The sequence below is a fragment of the Peromyscus maniculatus genome, chromosome 6 (genome assembly GCF_049852395.1).
Source record: "Peromyscus maniculatus bairdii isolate BWxNUB_F1_BW_parent chromosome 6, HU_Pman_BW_mat_3.1, whole genome shotgun sequence".
Taxonomy (NCBI): domain Eukaryota; kingdom Metazoa; phylum Chordata; class Mammalia; order Rodentia; family Cricetidae; genus Peromyscus; species Peromyscus maniculatus.
Genome location: NC_134857.1, coordinates 66,883,713 through 66,896,745, shown reverse-complemented (window position 1 = coordinate 66,896,745; position 13,033 = coordinate 66,883,713). Strand labels below are relative to the sequence as shown.

The 13,033-nt window shown below is 39.8% G+C and overlaps 2 protein-coding genes across 3 annotated transcripts in view; one reads left to right on the top strand and one right to left on the bottom strand.

The window, feature by feature from the left end:
- The window catches only part of Lrba (LPS responsive beige-like anchor protein), a 571,922-nt gene that overhangs the window by 239,387 nt on the left and 319,502 nt on the right, over positions 1 to 13,033 (bottom strand). For both annotated transcript variants that reach the window (XM_006976444.4, XM_042279232.2), the window contains exon 39: positions 11,464 to 11,600. In XM_006976444.4, coding sequence (XP_006976506.1) covers positions 11,464 to 11,600 — 137 coding nt within the window. The remainder of the gene's footprint in view (positions 1 to 11,463; positions 11,601 to 13,033) is intronic.
- Mab21l2 (mab-21 like 2) lies at positions 6,388 to 7,693 on the top strand. Its single transcript, XM_006976443.4, has one exon. The coding sequence runs from the start codon at positions 6,509 to 6,511 to the stop codon at positions 7,586 to 7,588; it is 1,080 nt and encodes a 359-aa protein (XP_006976505.1). The 5' UTR covers positions 6,388 to 6,508; the 3' UTR covers positions 7,589 to 7,693.

Sequence of the window (13,033 nt, the reverse complement as noted above, 5' to 3'; positions counted from 1 at the left end):
GCCAAAGCTATCTGGCAGGTAAATCTGAATATTTTACTTACAGTACATTAGTAAATTTAAATTGCTTGAAATTTTTATTTAAATAAGAAAAGGAAAAAGGTAGTAACAGAAAGAAACTTATCCAACTTTTCAAAACAAATGCTTATGTATGGGAATAAAAGAATGAAATAACCAAAAAATGTGTACCTTTAAAATGAAAAGAAGCTAATGATTTCTTGGTAATGGCAAAAACCATATATAACATGGATGAGACTACAGTAAAGTTCAAGTACTTGCTAAGTTTGCTTGTGTTCATGCTTTATACTCTCCAGCCCTCCTATAATGGTGTTTACCTTTCAGTCAGGCTACAGGCTATTTTCATTCGCCAAGCAGAAGATTCCTACTTTATTTAGTCTTGAATTATCTCGGTGAAATCAACTTATGTATAGTTTAATGTGGTACTCATTTGAACAGTTATTGTTCAACTCGGGAGAAAAACTTAACATTATATTCTATTATCCACCTTCTCATCTTACTAATGATGCCAGAGTTATAAATGGACTAGTCTAATTTGTGCAAGTACAACAGTAATATAAAAAGTAATACAGGAGGTAATTTTAAAAACTCAGTATGTCCACCAAAGAATACCTCTGACAAGTTCATAAAACTGTGTTTTTTAGTACCATTCGACAGGTTTGCTGTGCAAAGTCAAGGCTATCACTTTACCTGACACAACATTATCTTAAGTTCAAACTATTTAAATGCGAACAATACCCTTGGGTTACCAATCAAAGAGATGTGAGGGTTTTCTGTTGCTTTGAAGCTATTTTGTAAAACAGAATGAAGTATTTTAACAGCATGCTTGGCCATTTAAAATAATTAATAGACAATAAAAGTGAAGTATTCAAAGAAAATATTCAATTACTGGTTATTACAAATTAATTCCAGAATAATAAATATCAATACCTTAGAAACATTCTGTAGAAAACTTCAGAGTTTTGGAAAATCACATCAGTGATTGACAGAGAATGACAGATAATAGTAAAGGAAACTGTATGTAGTATACTATCCATAATTGTTACAATTTCTTGCATATATTTAAATTCAGTTACTTATACAAAATTCCATCAAAACCAGCACACTAACAAACAATGTTTGGGTAATTTCCTTTCTTTCCAGCTTTTACTAATAGTTTAAAGAACAGTTTTTATTTCCAAAATTATATTTTGACCACAATATTAGAAATTTGTTTTCTAAAAGTCAAGTATTTTTTTATAATGACATCAATTAATTCAATATCTAAAGACTAAAACTCTAGTCACTACATAGACACTAGATTTTTGAAAGTTAGATCAGAGGCTAAAAATACATACAGGCAAAAACTGAGTCCTTTGCATTCTGAAAAGTATAAGTACTTCAGAGACTTTTAAAAAGAGAATAATTTAATTATTTCTTGAATGTTTCTAAAATGTTTATAGGAAGTCAAGATCTTTCATATAAAATCTGTGTATTCCCTGTAAAGATTGTTAGACTCCTCTATTCTATTTTTATACACCATAAAATAGATACCTTTTAAATCTCACTAATCTGATAAACTAAAATCTGCACTGAAGTTTAATCCAGTAAACATATCTCTAAGGAAAGATCAGCACAGGACAAAACAGTTTAGGGATTCTGTGCTCAGTGCAAACGTAAACAGGATTATGACTGTCAGGCATACAGAAGCTCTGGCTTCGGCCATTACTTAGCTCTGGCTTCTGAGAAAATCGTGGACTGCTGCATGAGTCCTCCCCAGCCACACACCCCTGCAGCAGCAGCAGCCGGCTTCCTGGCCATGCAGGGCTGCGTGAAGATGACAGGCAAAGGGCATTCACTTGCTTTTTTCTCCCAGACTGTTTTCCCCTAAATGGAAGACAGGGTTCTTTTTCAAAGCACTTAAGTGGGTCTAAGTCAATGTTAACAGAAAATATAACTGAATTCTCTAGGCAAGAAAGTTTTATAATTGGGTTATTTACTACTTTTCAAGAAAACTTTGAAAAAAATCCAAGTTCAATATTGTTTGGGATAAAAACTATCAATTAAGACTAACTGCCTATTATTTTTCAACTAGAAGAATTTTCAGCTTAAGTACTCTGTAGGCTCACCTCCTGATTTTAGCACTGTTCTCCATACCATATCCCGATTCCAATTTTAACTGTTAAAAAATCCCTCAGATTTAAATACAGCAACCTTCTTTCAAATAACCTGTTGGTAACTTTTTAATTTCCAAGTTAGTGCTCACAATGGTTTCGATGAAAGAGGATATACAATTAATCACTACAAGTTTATTTAATTATGATTAAGTAAAACCAGGATACAAAGAGAAGTAATCTGGCTTCTGGACCTTAAACATTCATATATTGCAAAAAAGGAGTAGAGTGATTGCTCTAACCAGACTCAATTTTTAAAGGAACAGGAACTAATGTTTTAAACGTGTACATATTTTAGTTTATAGTTACCAAAAGCATGCCCACCTCAGTACATTTCTAGATGTTCCGATTGTAGTGACAGACAATGTTATGCCCAGAGAAGTCTGAAGGTTCTGCATTACCTACAGTCCAAAAGGGGAAAAACCACCCTCCATGTCCTCCTTCCTTTTAGTAACGTCTTGCAGCCAGCTCGCCCAACACCACGGTTCTGGGCAGAAGCATGCTGATATTGGCACTGCCTAAACCAAACAAACAAGATGTTTAACAGTCAAATAAAATGTCCTGCAGTCTCCCTAATGAATTTGTCAAGGACCATCAGATTTCGCTCCCCCTCCTTTGCCTCATTAACTCAAGTATGATGAGACGGATTATAACAAGAGAATACAGATCAATCGGTCTGAAGACTTGAAGTGGCTTTTAGCCTCTCGAGTTTCTTTCTCTCTCAGTCTTCTTAATAGAACATCGTATCTTCTGCAGAAGGAGCTGCCACTTGGTTTTAATACATCATCAAGGAGCTGCTGATGGACTTCTATACCAACATACATAAAAGCGGAGGTGACAGGGCCTCTTCAATTATAGCCTCCTCAGATACCGTTTCCCCCTTCAATTATTCAACCAGGGAGAGGAGCCGCAAACAGCAGAAGCCGCTCTCCACCAAGGCAGTGGAGAGAGGGAGGGGGAGGGGGCAGTGTTTGCTGGAAGTGTTTAAGTTTATTGCTGGAATGATGTTTCTAATTAGCACCACGGCGATAAATTAAAGTCGCCTTTGTTTAACTGATTTATTATTTACTAGAGCATCTACCTTAGACAGGGTAAATTGGTAATGAATTGTTTTTAAATCAAAACATTTGTAACGTTTTATCATTCTTCGCCTCTAGGTAGAAGTGGAGAAACCGTGGACAAGGGTGCATGATGTGAGGAAACTTGCTCGGGTTGGAAGAGGTGAATGCAGTGGGCGCGCATGTCCTGTAGCTCGAAGACTTGGCAGGCAGCGCTGGGACAGCCGGCACCAAGGACTTGCACTGGCTCTCACTGGCATCTCTGGCCACGTGCATGCTGCAGACCTAGCCCCTGGAGGATGTGGAGGAACTCTGCACCTGGGCCTTGCCATCAGTCTCCGCCCAGTGCTGCCTTGTTCCAAGCTTCTCCCCAGGGTCCCACACCCCATGAGCGCAGCCCTCTGGCCAGTAATGCCTCCAGGGCCCGGGCTGCAGAACGCGCTGGTTACCGATGTGAGCATGGTCCAGCAGCAGCAGCAGCAGCAGCAGCTTTTCCCGAGCGGCGGGAAAGCTGCAGCCAGCGGCCCAGTCAGTACTGCCATCATTCCTAGGAACTCCTCTGAAACTGCTGTGCCCGAGGCTCGCTGATGCTTACTTTGCAAGGTTCTTCCCAACACCTTGCTACTGAAGACAGTCCCTAAGCAATAAATCCCGCTTGGTTTTAAAAAGAAAAAGCCAAATATTCTTTAGAAAGGAGCTTTAGCAACAAGGGGAGGCCAGCCAAGTCTCCAGCCATCCGGACACACCAAAGACTAAGAACGAACGAAAGGGTAGCGATTCAAATGCCTCACGCCAAGTAGAAAGAGAAATTAGCTCTCCCGTTAGCAAATGAATGCAGGTTCTGGTTGGGTCTCAAGAATGCAAGTCAAGTTTTCCTACAGGGTTTTACAAAAGCTACACACTGGATTCTGAAGAAGAAAAAAAGCTACAGATTTTATTTACCCCCACATATAGCTCACATCTGAAATATGATCAGCCAAGCCAAACGAAAAGTAGTCCTAACTACCTGAGTGTATTAAAAAGACTGAGAATCCTGACATCTTCAATTCAAAGATAAACTCGGGAGCAAGTCAATCACCTTGCTATAGCCCTTGCTCTTCCGAAAGTCCTACAAGGCAGCAGCCGCACAGCTTGTTAAGGATAATACATATTCTAAAGAACACACATGAGTTTCGGTGGGATGCCAGCGGAGGAGGAAGGCCATCTGGGTAATCAATAACAGGACAGTTATAGATTTTTGTCCCAGTCAACTCCTTTAAAAGCAAGAGTCAATTATGAAAATAACATTACTTTAAATCAGAAGCTGCACTGCCTGAGAATACATTCAAAAGTAAAGTCATAGTATTAAAATAGTAAGAAAACTTGAATTCAGGTTCAATTTTCTTTTCCTTCATTTCGATTTAATCCAAATTAGTAGCTTATTTTAACCAGCAAGTATAACCTAGTGATGTGTGCCACACATAATTTACATTGTTTCTCAGAACTCAGGTATTTTCTCTCTTGTTATCTGTTACTTCTTGTAACAGTAAAATAATGGCCCAAAATATACAAATCTAAATTATGAAATAACGATCAAACAACCTATTTGGACTAGTTTTTGTACTGTTCTGTTTTTTCAACATCATATGGAAATTACTGACCAGATTTATGGTCATAAACCCTCATCATATAGCGCTCCTTTACACATACACAGCAGTTGCTCCGACTCCTGGCAACAATGGGGTAGGAGGAAAAAGAAGAAAAACTTTACTAGAGGAAAGAAAGAAAAGATAGATATCAAAATGTAAGTCCTTTCCCGAGCTCCCCTTCCGGCTCCCATCTGCCTTCAAGTCAAAGACAGTTTGCCAGAGGCTGCACCTTGTGCAGAGTGGTCAGAAAATTCAAAACAAAAGTGAGCCTCGCTGGAACCACTACCCCTTTCCAGCCCTTGCTCCAGCCAGACCAGAGCAGAATCCCTTCTACAAAGACTCTCCTCCTCTTCATGGCAACTGGTAAGAAAGAGGCTAAAGAAGATAGGACTATAGAGTGAGTGAGTGCATTTGACTCCTATCTTGTCCTCTTTTCTTACCCCACCCCACCCCCACCAAGTGCAGTGTGGTGGCTGCGGCCAGGGTTCCAAGCCTGTCTTCTCTCTTTCTCTCGGATTGGCTAAAGCACTGACAGCTTGCATAGGGATTGTAGGAACTGAAGCTCCACCCCCTCACGATGGCCCACAGACCATTCATAAACTAAGAGAGAGAGAGAGAGAGAGAGAGAGAGAGAGAGAGAGAGAGAGAGAGAGAGAGAGAGAGAGAGAGAGAGAGAGAGAGAGAGAGGTGGGGGGGCAGGTATCAGAGGACAGGAGGGAGAAGCGGAGTCTGCACAAGCAATCCAGAGGAGAGGGAAAACCCGGACTCCTTAGAACTGCACACCAGATACAACGTAAGCAGGGACTTAGTCACACTAAAATAGATTTTGCCAGGGCCAAAAGTATAAATAACGAGGCAGAAATGAATATCAAACAACTTGCAGCGGTTTGCACCTAGAGAGAGGCAGGAAGAACCCCCCCCCCCAAACAAACCAACTCAATCCAAACAACGCCTCCAGTAGGAAACCGGGAAAACTGCGACGACACAACCCCTGAGAAGAAGGAGACCAGCACGCTGAGACCGCGGGGCGTCTGCAAACCTCAGAGTGCACAGCGGCCTGAGCTGTACTTCACTGCTCTCCAGGCATTAATTACATCCTTCACTTTCCTTTTGGGGGAGGGTAAGGAAGGCATCACCTACGCTGAGTGAAGGCGTCCTACCAGCGAGGGAGAAGTTTAAGAATGAACGGCTGAATGTTTTGCTCTTATTTTAAAATTTTCTTTGGCACTTATTAAGACTTCATTTCCAGATATCTGGGCAACCGTGGCTGCTGCGGACATCTAAGCCTAACCTCTTGGTAACCTAATTTTTTTTCTCTCTTACCATCTAATCCATTTCTCCCACACAAGAAGTTCGTCTTTATTTATCTTTATTTCACTTATTAAAAGACAGCGAAAAAGTGCCAGCTAGTACTTAAAAAAAAAATTCTAATTTTCTGCGGAAGAAAGGAAAAAAGATTTCCAAGGAGGGAAAAGAAAAGGCCAGCCGGCTCTATCGCCAGCCGGTCAGCCCAGGTGGAAAGCAAGAGCGAAATTGGGGCTTCAGGGGGAACGCACCGCCTTTCCACAGCCGCAGGGCCACCACCAGTGTGTGAGCCTTGGATCCCTCAACGTATTGCGAGACGCCGGTGTACAGCCCGGACCTGTGCCCCAACATGATCGCCGCTCAGGCCAAGCTGGTTTACCAGCTCAATAAATACTACACCGAGCGCTGCCAGGCACGCAAGGCTGCAATCGCCAAGACCATCCGAGAGGTCTGCAAGGTAGTGTCGGATGTGCTCAAGGAAGTGGAGGTGCAGGAGCCGCGTTTCATCAGCTCCCTGAGCGAGATCGACGCCCGCTACGAGGGGCTGGAGGTCATCTCACCCACCGAGTTCGAGGTGGTGCTCTACCTCAACCAGATGGGCGTCTTCAACTTCGTGGACGACGGATCTCTGCCGGGTTGTGCGGTGCTCAAACTAAGCGACGGGCGGAAGCGGAGCATGTCTCTCTGGGTCGAGTTCATCACAGCTTCTGGCTATCTCTCTGCGCGCAAGATCCGCTCGCGTTTCCAGACACTGGTCGCCCAGGCGGTGGACAAGTGCAGCTACCGGGACGTGGTCAAGATGATCGCCGACACCAGTGAGGTCAAGTTGCGCATCAGGGAGCGCTACGTGGTGCAAATCACTCCAGCGTTCAAGTGCACCGGGATCTGGCCTCGCAGCGCGGCACAGTGGCCTATGCCCCACATCCCCTGGCCCGGCCCCAATCGGGTGGCGGAGGTCAAGGCCGAAGGGTTCAACTTGCTCTCCAAGGAGTGCTACTCGCTGACTGGCAAGCAGAGCTCGGCAGAAAGCGACGCCTGGGTGCTGCAGTTCGGTGAGGCGGAGAACCGCTTGCTGATGGGAGGCTGTAGAAACAAGTGCCTCTCGGTGCTGAAGACGCTGCGGGACCGCCACCTGGAGCTGCCGGGCCAGCCGCTCAATAACTACCACATGAAGACGCTGCTGCTGTACGAGTGCGAGAAACACCCGAGGGAAACGGACTGGGACGAGGCTTGCCTGGGCGACCGTCTGAACGGCATCCTGCTGCAGCTCATCTCCTGCCTGCAGTGCCGCCGCTGCCCTCACTACTTTCTGCCCAACCTCGACCTCTTCCAGGGCAAGCCCCACTCGGCCCTGGAGAGCGCTGCCAAGCAGACCTGGAGGTTGGCCAGGGAAATCCTCACCAATCCCAAAAGCTTAGACAAACTATAGAGTGCTGCGGATTGTGTGAAAAGCAACACAGACGGGCGGGCATGCTCTCAGAACACACACACACGCAGCAACAGCAGAAACTCTAAACACAAACTTTTATGGAAAGCACCTGAAAGAACCGGAGTAGGTGGAAGACCTCCTTAATTGAGAAGCAAACAAAAGAGGGCAAGCCGACCAAACAAATTTACATTCTTGCACAAAAGTGATCGTTTCCTTCCAAACAATGTGAATTTAAAGATCACACAAAAGAAGCAATCGGGCTTTGCCAACACAAAATGAAACCCAAGGTACATTTTTCAAATCCATGTATAGTAGCTTCCCCTCTTTTCCTTCTTTACACCCCCTCCTTGTTATGGGTTGCCTGAATGATTGTCACCAAGTGAAAGAAATTATTTAACTCTATGTGAAATTTCTTTTTACGAAGTTTTCCTGATGTGAAGTGTGTCTCAGTGCCAATGTCAATGTGCCCCTCCCTCCTTCTTTTGCACCTCTAAACCTGGCCCTAAAATGTCTTGCTGAAACCAGTAAACTAGTAATAAAAATATTACTTTACATTGTAATTGGCTGCTTGTGGGTTGTTCTTGAATGAAGGCAGATGAGATCACTTTCTAACTTACAAGATGTGAGCTTGAGCTAAATTCAGGAAGCTTCCGTTTGAACTTTGATTTGCAAAGTTTAAAATACAGCATAATCTGGAGAATTAATTGTACAAATTTCCACCAAAATCCTTGGTAAAAAGTAAAATAAGAATTTTACTCAATATAACATATATTTGTTCTGTAGATTTTAACAGTAATCTTATGCAATACTTAGAAAACAGAACAACATATTTTTATCCTAAAGTACAAAATAATAAAAAAGCCTTTCTAAAACGTTTCCACATTATAAATTAGGGTATTTTTTTATGCTGTAAGTTCTTAAAAATCCAGTGCAAAAGAAATGTTTTTAGATTGCTTTTAAATAATGAAGTCATTTCATGTTTCCCTTCAACCATTTCTCTTCAAGTTTCAAGTAGTAAAAATGAATAAATAAAATTAGCAAGTAAATCAACTATACCAAAAATAAATAAATAAATAAATAAATAAATAAATAAATAAATAAATAAATAAATAAATAAATAAATAAATAGGTTGCTGAAATATTCCTCTCCCCTAGCAACTGGTAATATGAACAATTCAGATTTATATACTACTTTGGTTTTTTAATGATTTGATTGTTAATGCAATGCATGTGATCATTTTAACAAAATTTAAATAATCATTTTGAATCTACTTATATATAAAGGTCTTAATACTATTTTATGACCTAAAAAATAACTACACAAATTTAGAAATAAATACCTTCCTTATCCTGTTTTTCTCAGGTACTAATCCCAGACTCATTTCAATGTTTCAACTCTAATAAAGACTTCTTTTATATGCAATAACTGTTTGGAACATAAAATAATTAGTAGGTTTGTTTGCTTTATGTCCAAAGGACATGTACCTTCCATTAGTACAGAATATGTTAAATACTACTTCTAATATTAAAATTTTATTCTTTAGTCTATTTTTTAATATTTTACAAAAAAATCTATAAATGAAAGATGTAGAAGAAAATATTCTAAAAAGTGATTTTTTGATTAGAAGTTTGGGTGGGGGAGGGTATGTGGTGCTAAGAACAGGGGGACTAAGATTACTGAACCCTAGGAAGCTCCTGGGCTCTAAAGTCCCAGGTCACTTGACAGAAGAGGCATGAGCTGTATGCTGGCTGCCCTGGGAAAAACGATTCTGTGTCAAAAACACAAGCTCAGGCCCTACCTACTCTGAAGTTAGCTTTGCCCTTTCAATGCACATACTACTTTGTGTGTGTGTGTGTGTGTGTGTGTGTGTGTGTGTGTGTGTATGTGTTCCTATAAATACAAACAAACTCATTAATTCAGTGCACTCACTAATTATTTTTAAATAATAAAACAGCTTATCCTCGAGGAAAATGGTCTGAATTTTGAGAACATTTTCAAAGGAAACAATAGCTACTTAGAGGTACACTCGAATCACTTAAGGTACTGTATTTCGTTTGAAAGGTTAAAATACTGTCTTAAAATGATTATTTTCACTCAAAAAACTATTTCTAGCAAGAAACAGCACTTCTTCCAACTAGTTTACAAAAAAGTTATTAAGTCTTGACAATAGAAAAAATAATACTCCCCAATTCACTATTCTTCCTTCATTATTTAATGCAAGTTACAAAAGGGTTTTAATGTTAAAAATGTTGTGGTCAAGAAAAGTGTTAGTATTTATAATACAAAACTATCTGTTAGCATCAATGTCTATACAAAATCTGTCAGTAATTGGCTGAAGTACTTTCAAATATGAACTGCCAGGAATTTTGGTATCTGGAGAACAGGGAGGTTGCAGTACAAGACAAATTTCATGATTAGGCCAAAGTATCTTATATTTTACAAGCAACAGAGAAAGAAACCTAATTTAATTATGCTACATAAAGAAGAGAAAAAATCTTAAAAGCTACAGCTTCCCGTAAAAAAGCAAATAACTTCAAAGAACCTGAACTCAAAGGCCGACAAAGGTTTTAATTTTAAAAACAATTTTTAAAACCCCATTGATCAGATTTCAGACTTTAGACTATGTTTGTTCCAAGAGCATAATAAAATATTCTGAGTTAAATCTCAGTCTCCCTTAATTTTGAAGACATCAGGAATCAAAGAGTTTAAGTAATTTTGGTAAGCTTTTCATAATGAAATGATAACATTTTCAGATAATTTAGCATGAGACAAGTACAAAACATTTCTAGGTGGTAAAATTTCAGGATTCAAGTTTTCTGTACACTAGATTAGCTGAATTATCTAACTCCAAGCAACAAGGTCTATCACAGCCTTCTTGTCACATAGCCCAGCAAGTCCTGCCTGAATCCAGGCTGCGCTATGGAGACCAAGTACTGGAAGCAAACATGTACAAGACAAAACATGATTGGTCTGTAGAGCTCAACAAAATGATAACATTTTTTCCTCAGGAGCTTTTTAGAAATACTTCCAAATCATGAAGATTTAACAATTCCACATGACTCCAAAACCTCAGAGGTCTACCAATAAACTAAGAATGTGTGTATATTATGTGTATATAGACACAATAAGCCAGTGAAATTAATTCTTTCATTTTAAACCACTACTCTTTCTATAGGTCACTTATTTGGTTCATTTTTCAATAAATTGTTTCCTCTCAGAACAAATTCTACTATTCACTTTCATTAAATCAATGTTATTTTGGCTTTATGACTGTGTTAAAAAACAGAAATGTTTCTAAGTAAAATAAAATTGCCAGGGTCTGAAAAGTAATCAAAATACCTTCGAAAGGGGAAATTACATTTTCATTTAAGAATAGGAAATTATGCAGTGCCTTGTAAAAGCTACCACAGGTAATGGGAAACAGAGGTATCACACTCTGGTAGAATATGCTCGTGTGCACCAAAGAATAGTAAGCCATGGAGACAAAGCAAGGGTAATGATATATTGGTATTATATCCAGAAAATATACGGGCTAAACAAAACAATTCGACTCTCAAGCTCACTGAATTTTTGGTGTTTAATTCACGCTGAACCCTTTGAGGCAGAATATATTTATGAACAATGTTCCCTGAGGTCTCTTCCCTCAAAGAACTAATGATAAATGCAATTAAGTGGAAATTGTTTTTGAATTTAAATGAACTTCAATAATCTAACTAGATGGTAAAAGAGTCTTAAGCCTTGTAGTAAGCAGAGGCAATTCAGCAAGAGTTCTGAACTAAGCTTGTAAGATTTTTTATCAAAACCAATCTTACTGAATAGAACACACTATCCCATAATAAGAAAAATTAACCCCCCTTCCCTTTCATCTTCTCACCTTTGGATCAATTTTCTTGAAGTTGGGATCCTCTTCATCCACCTCAAAATACAGTTCAGAGGAGGTGACAGAGAGAGTGCCTTTTACCACAACAGAGGGGGCCACAAGCTGAGCTGGTGTGCTCAGGCTAACAGGACCTGCCAAGAGAAAGAGAGAAGCCACATGAGTTGGAATGACATTTTTCAAAACTTAAATTTATCCAGGGATAATATTTAATTTTTTAAAATTCTTACTTCTAGGTACAGCACTGCTGACCTCTGTACTTCTATATTATGTCTATACAAAAGCTATCTCTGAAGATACAAAGTCTGGATTCTCATACTGTAAGATTTATAACGGGCAGTTAACAATAATGGTAAACTGAGAAGCAATTATCTTACAGGGAGTGTGTAAAATGTTGGTCTAATCTCTAGGTAAGAGGGAGGCTTAAATAAGTACATCCACGTTCCATTTGGAAAGGCAGCCTCAGGCTACCAACAACGTGGAATAACAACCAGGGGCAAGGAGGCCTCAACAGGCTCCCAAGGCCAGAGGTGACTTTTGAGCTTGGCTGAGGCATGGACACAAAGAGTACTAGCTTTATGAATGAGGTGTTTGGAAATCCTCTGATAAACCATCTTCTCTGAAAAAGATTCTCTACCAGCTTCATACAAAACCTCGTCCATGGCAACTTTCCCCACATACAGACTGATACAAATATTTCTTCTCAAAGTGTCCTTTCCACTGTTAAATATTGCTCAGTGCCTCCAAATCTAATATTAGTGTAGTCCAGGGACTCTGGGAGTAAACAGCTGGAGGGTGGGTTTCCAAGTGAATGAATTTTTATTGGAATAATCAAATCTCCACAGGGCTTATCAAAGAGACAAATCAGACTGCTACTGAAAACAATAGATGCACTATAGACAGAGCAGCATAAGGTACCTTATAGCTAACCCTAAAATAAGAACTGGAAATAATTATATAAAACAAACATATACATACATGTATATGTGTGTATATATATATATATATATATATATATACATATATTCATAGATAGATTCAGAAAGAATTTGAAATCCTACAACAATTTCTCATTATACAATCCTGTACAAGAAAACAGCCAAAGAGAAGAGTGGCATTTTTAATTCTGAATTAATATAGTGCCTATAAACAAGGTGCACCTATTCAGGTGGTCAATGGGTGAATAAGTGTTTCAAAATCCAGATGAATTGACATTTCCATCGATTGCCTGAAGTGTGATGGTCCTTAATCTCACATCAATCTTAATGTGTGCCAGTAGGACAATGGAGGGGATGCTCTGCGGAGATCAGAGCAGGTTTTGCCCTCTATTCCCAATGTACAAATGCATTGTGTTTGCAGATGGGGAGCAGATAGCTTCAGAACAGCCATGATTTCCCAAAGCTCATCCCTGTAAATGGATGAAATAAGCAGCTATGTGTTCTTTTGCTGTCTCCTTTTGCCCTCTGTACATTAGCATGTAATCCTGAGAAGAAATAACATTTTTTCAATCATTCTCAGACATTCAATTACAGGGTAAGCAGACAGCTGCAGAAACTGGTGCAGCCTA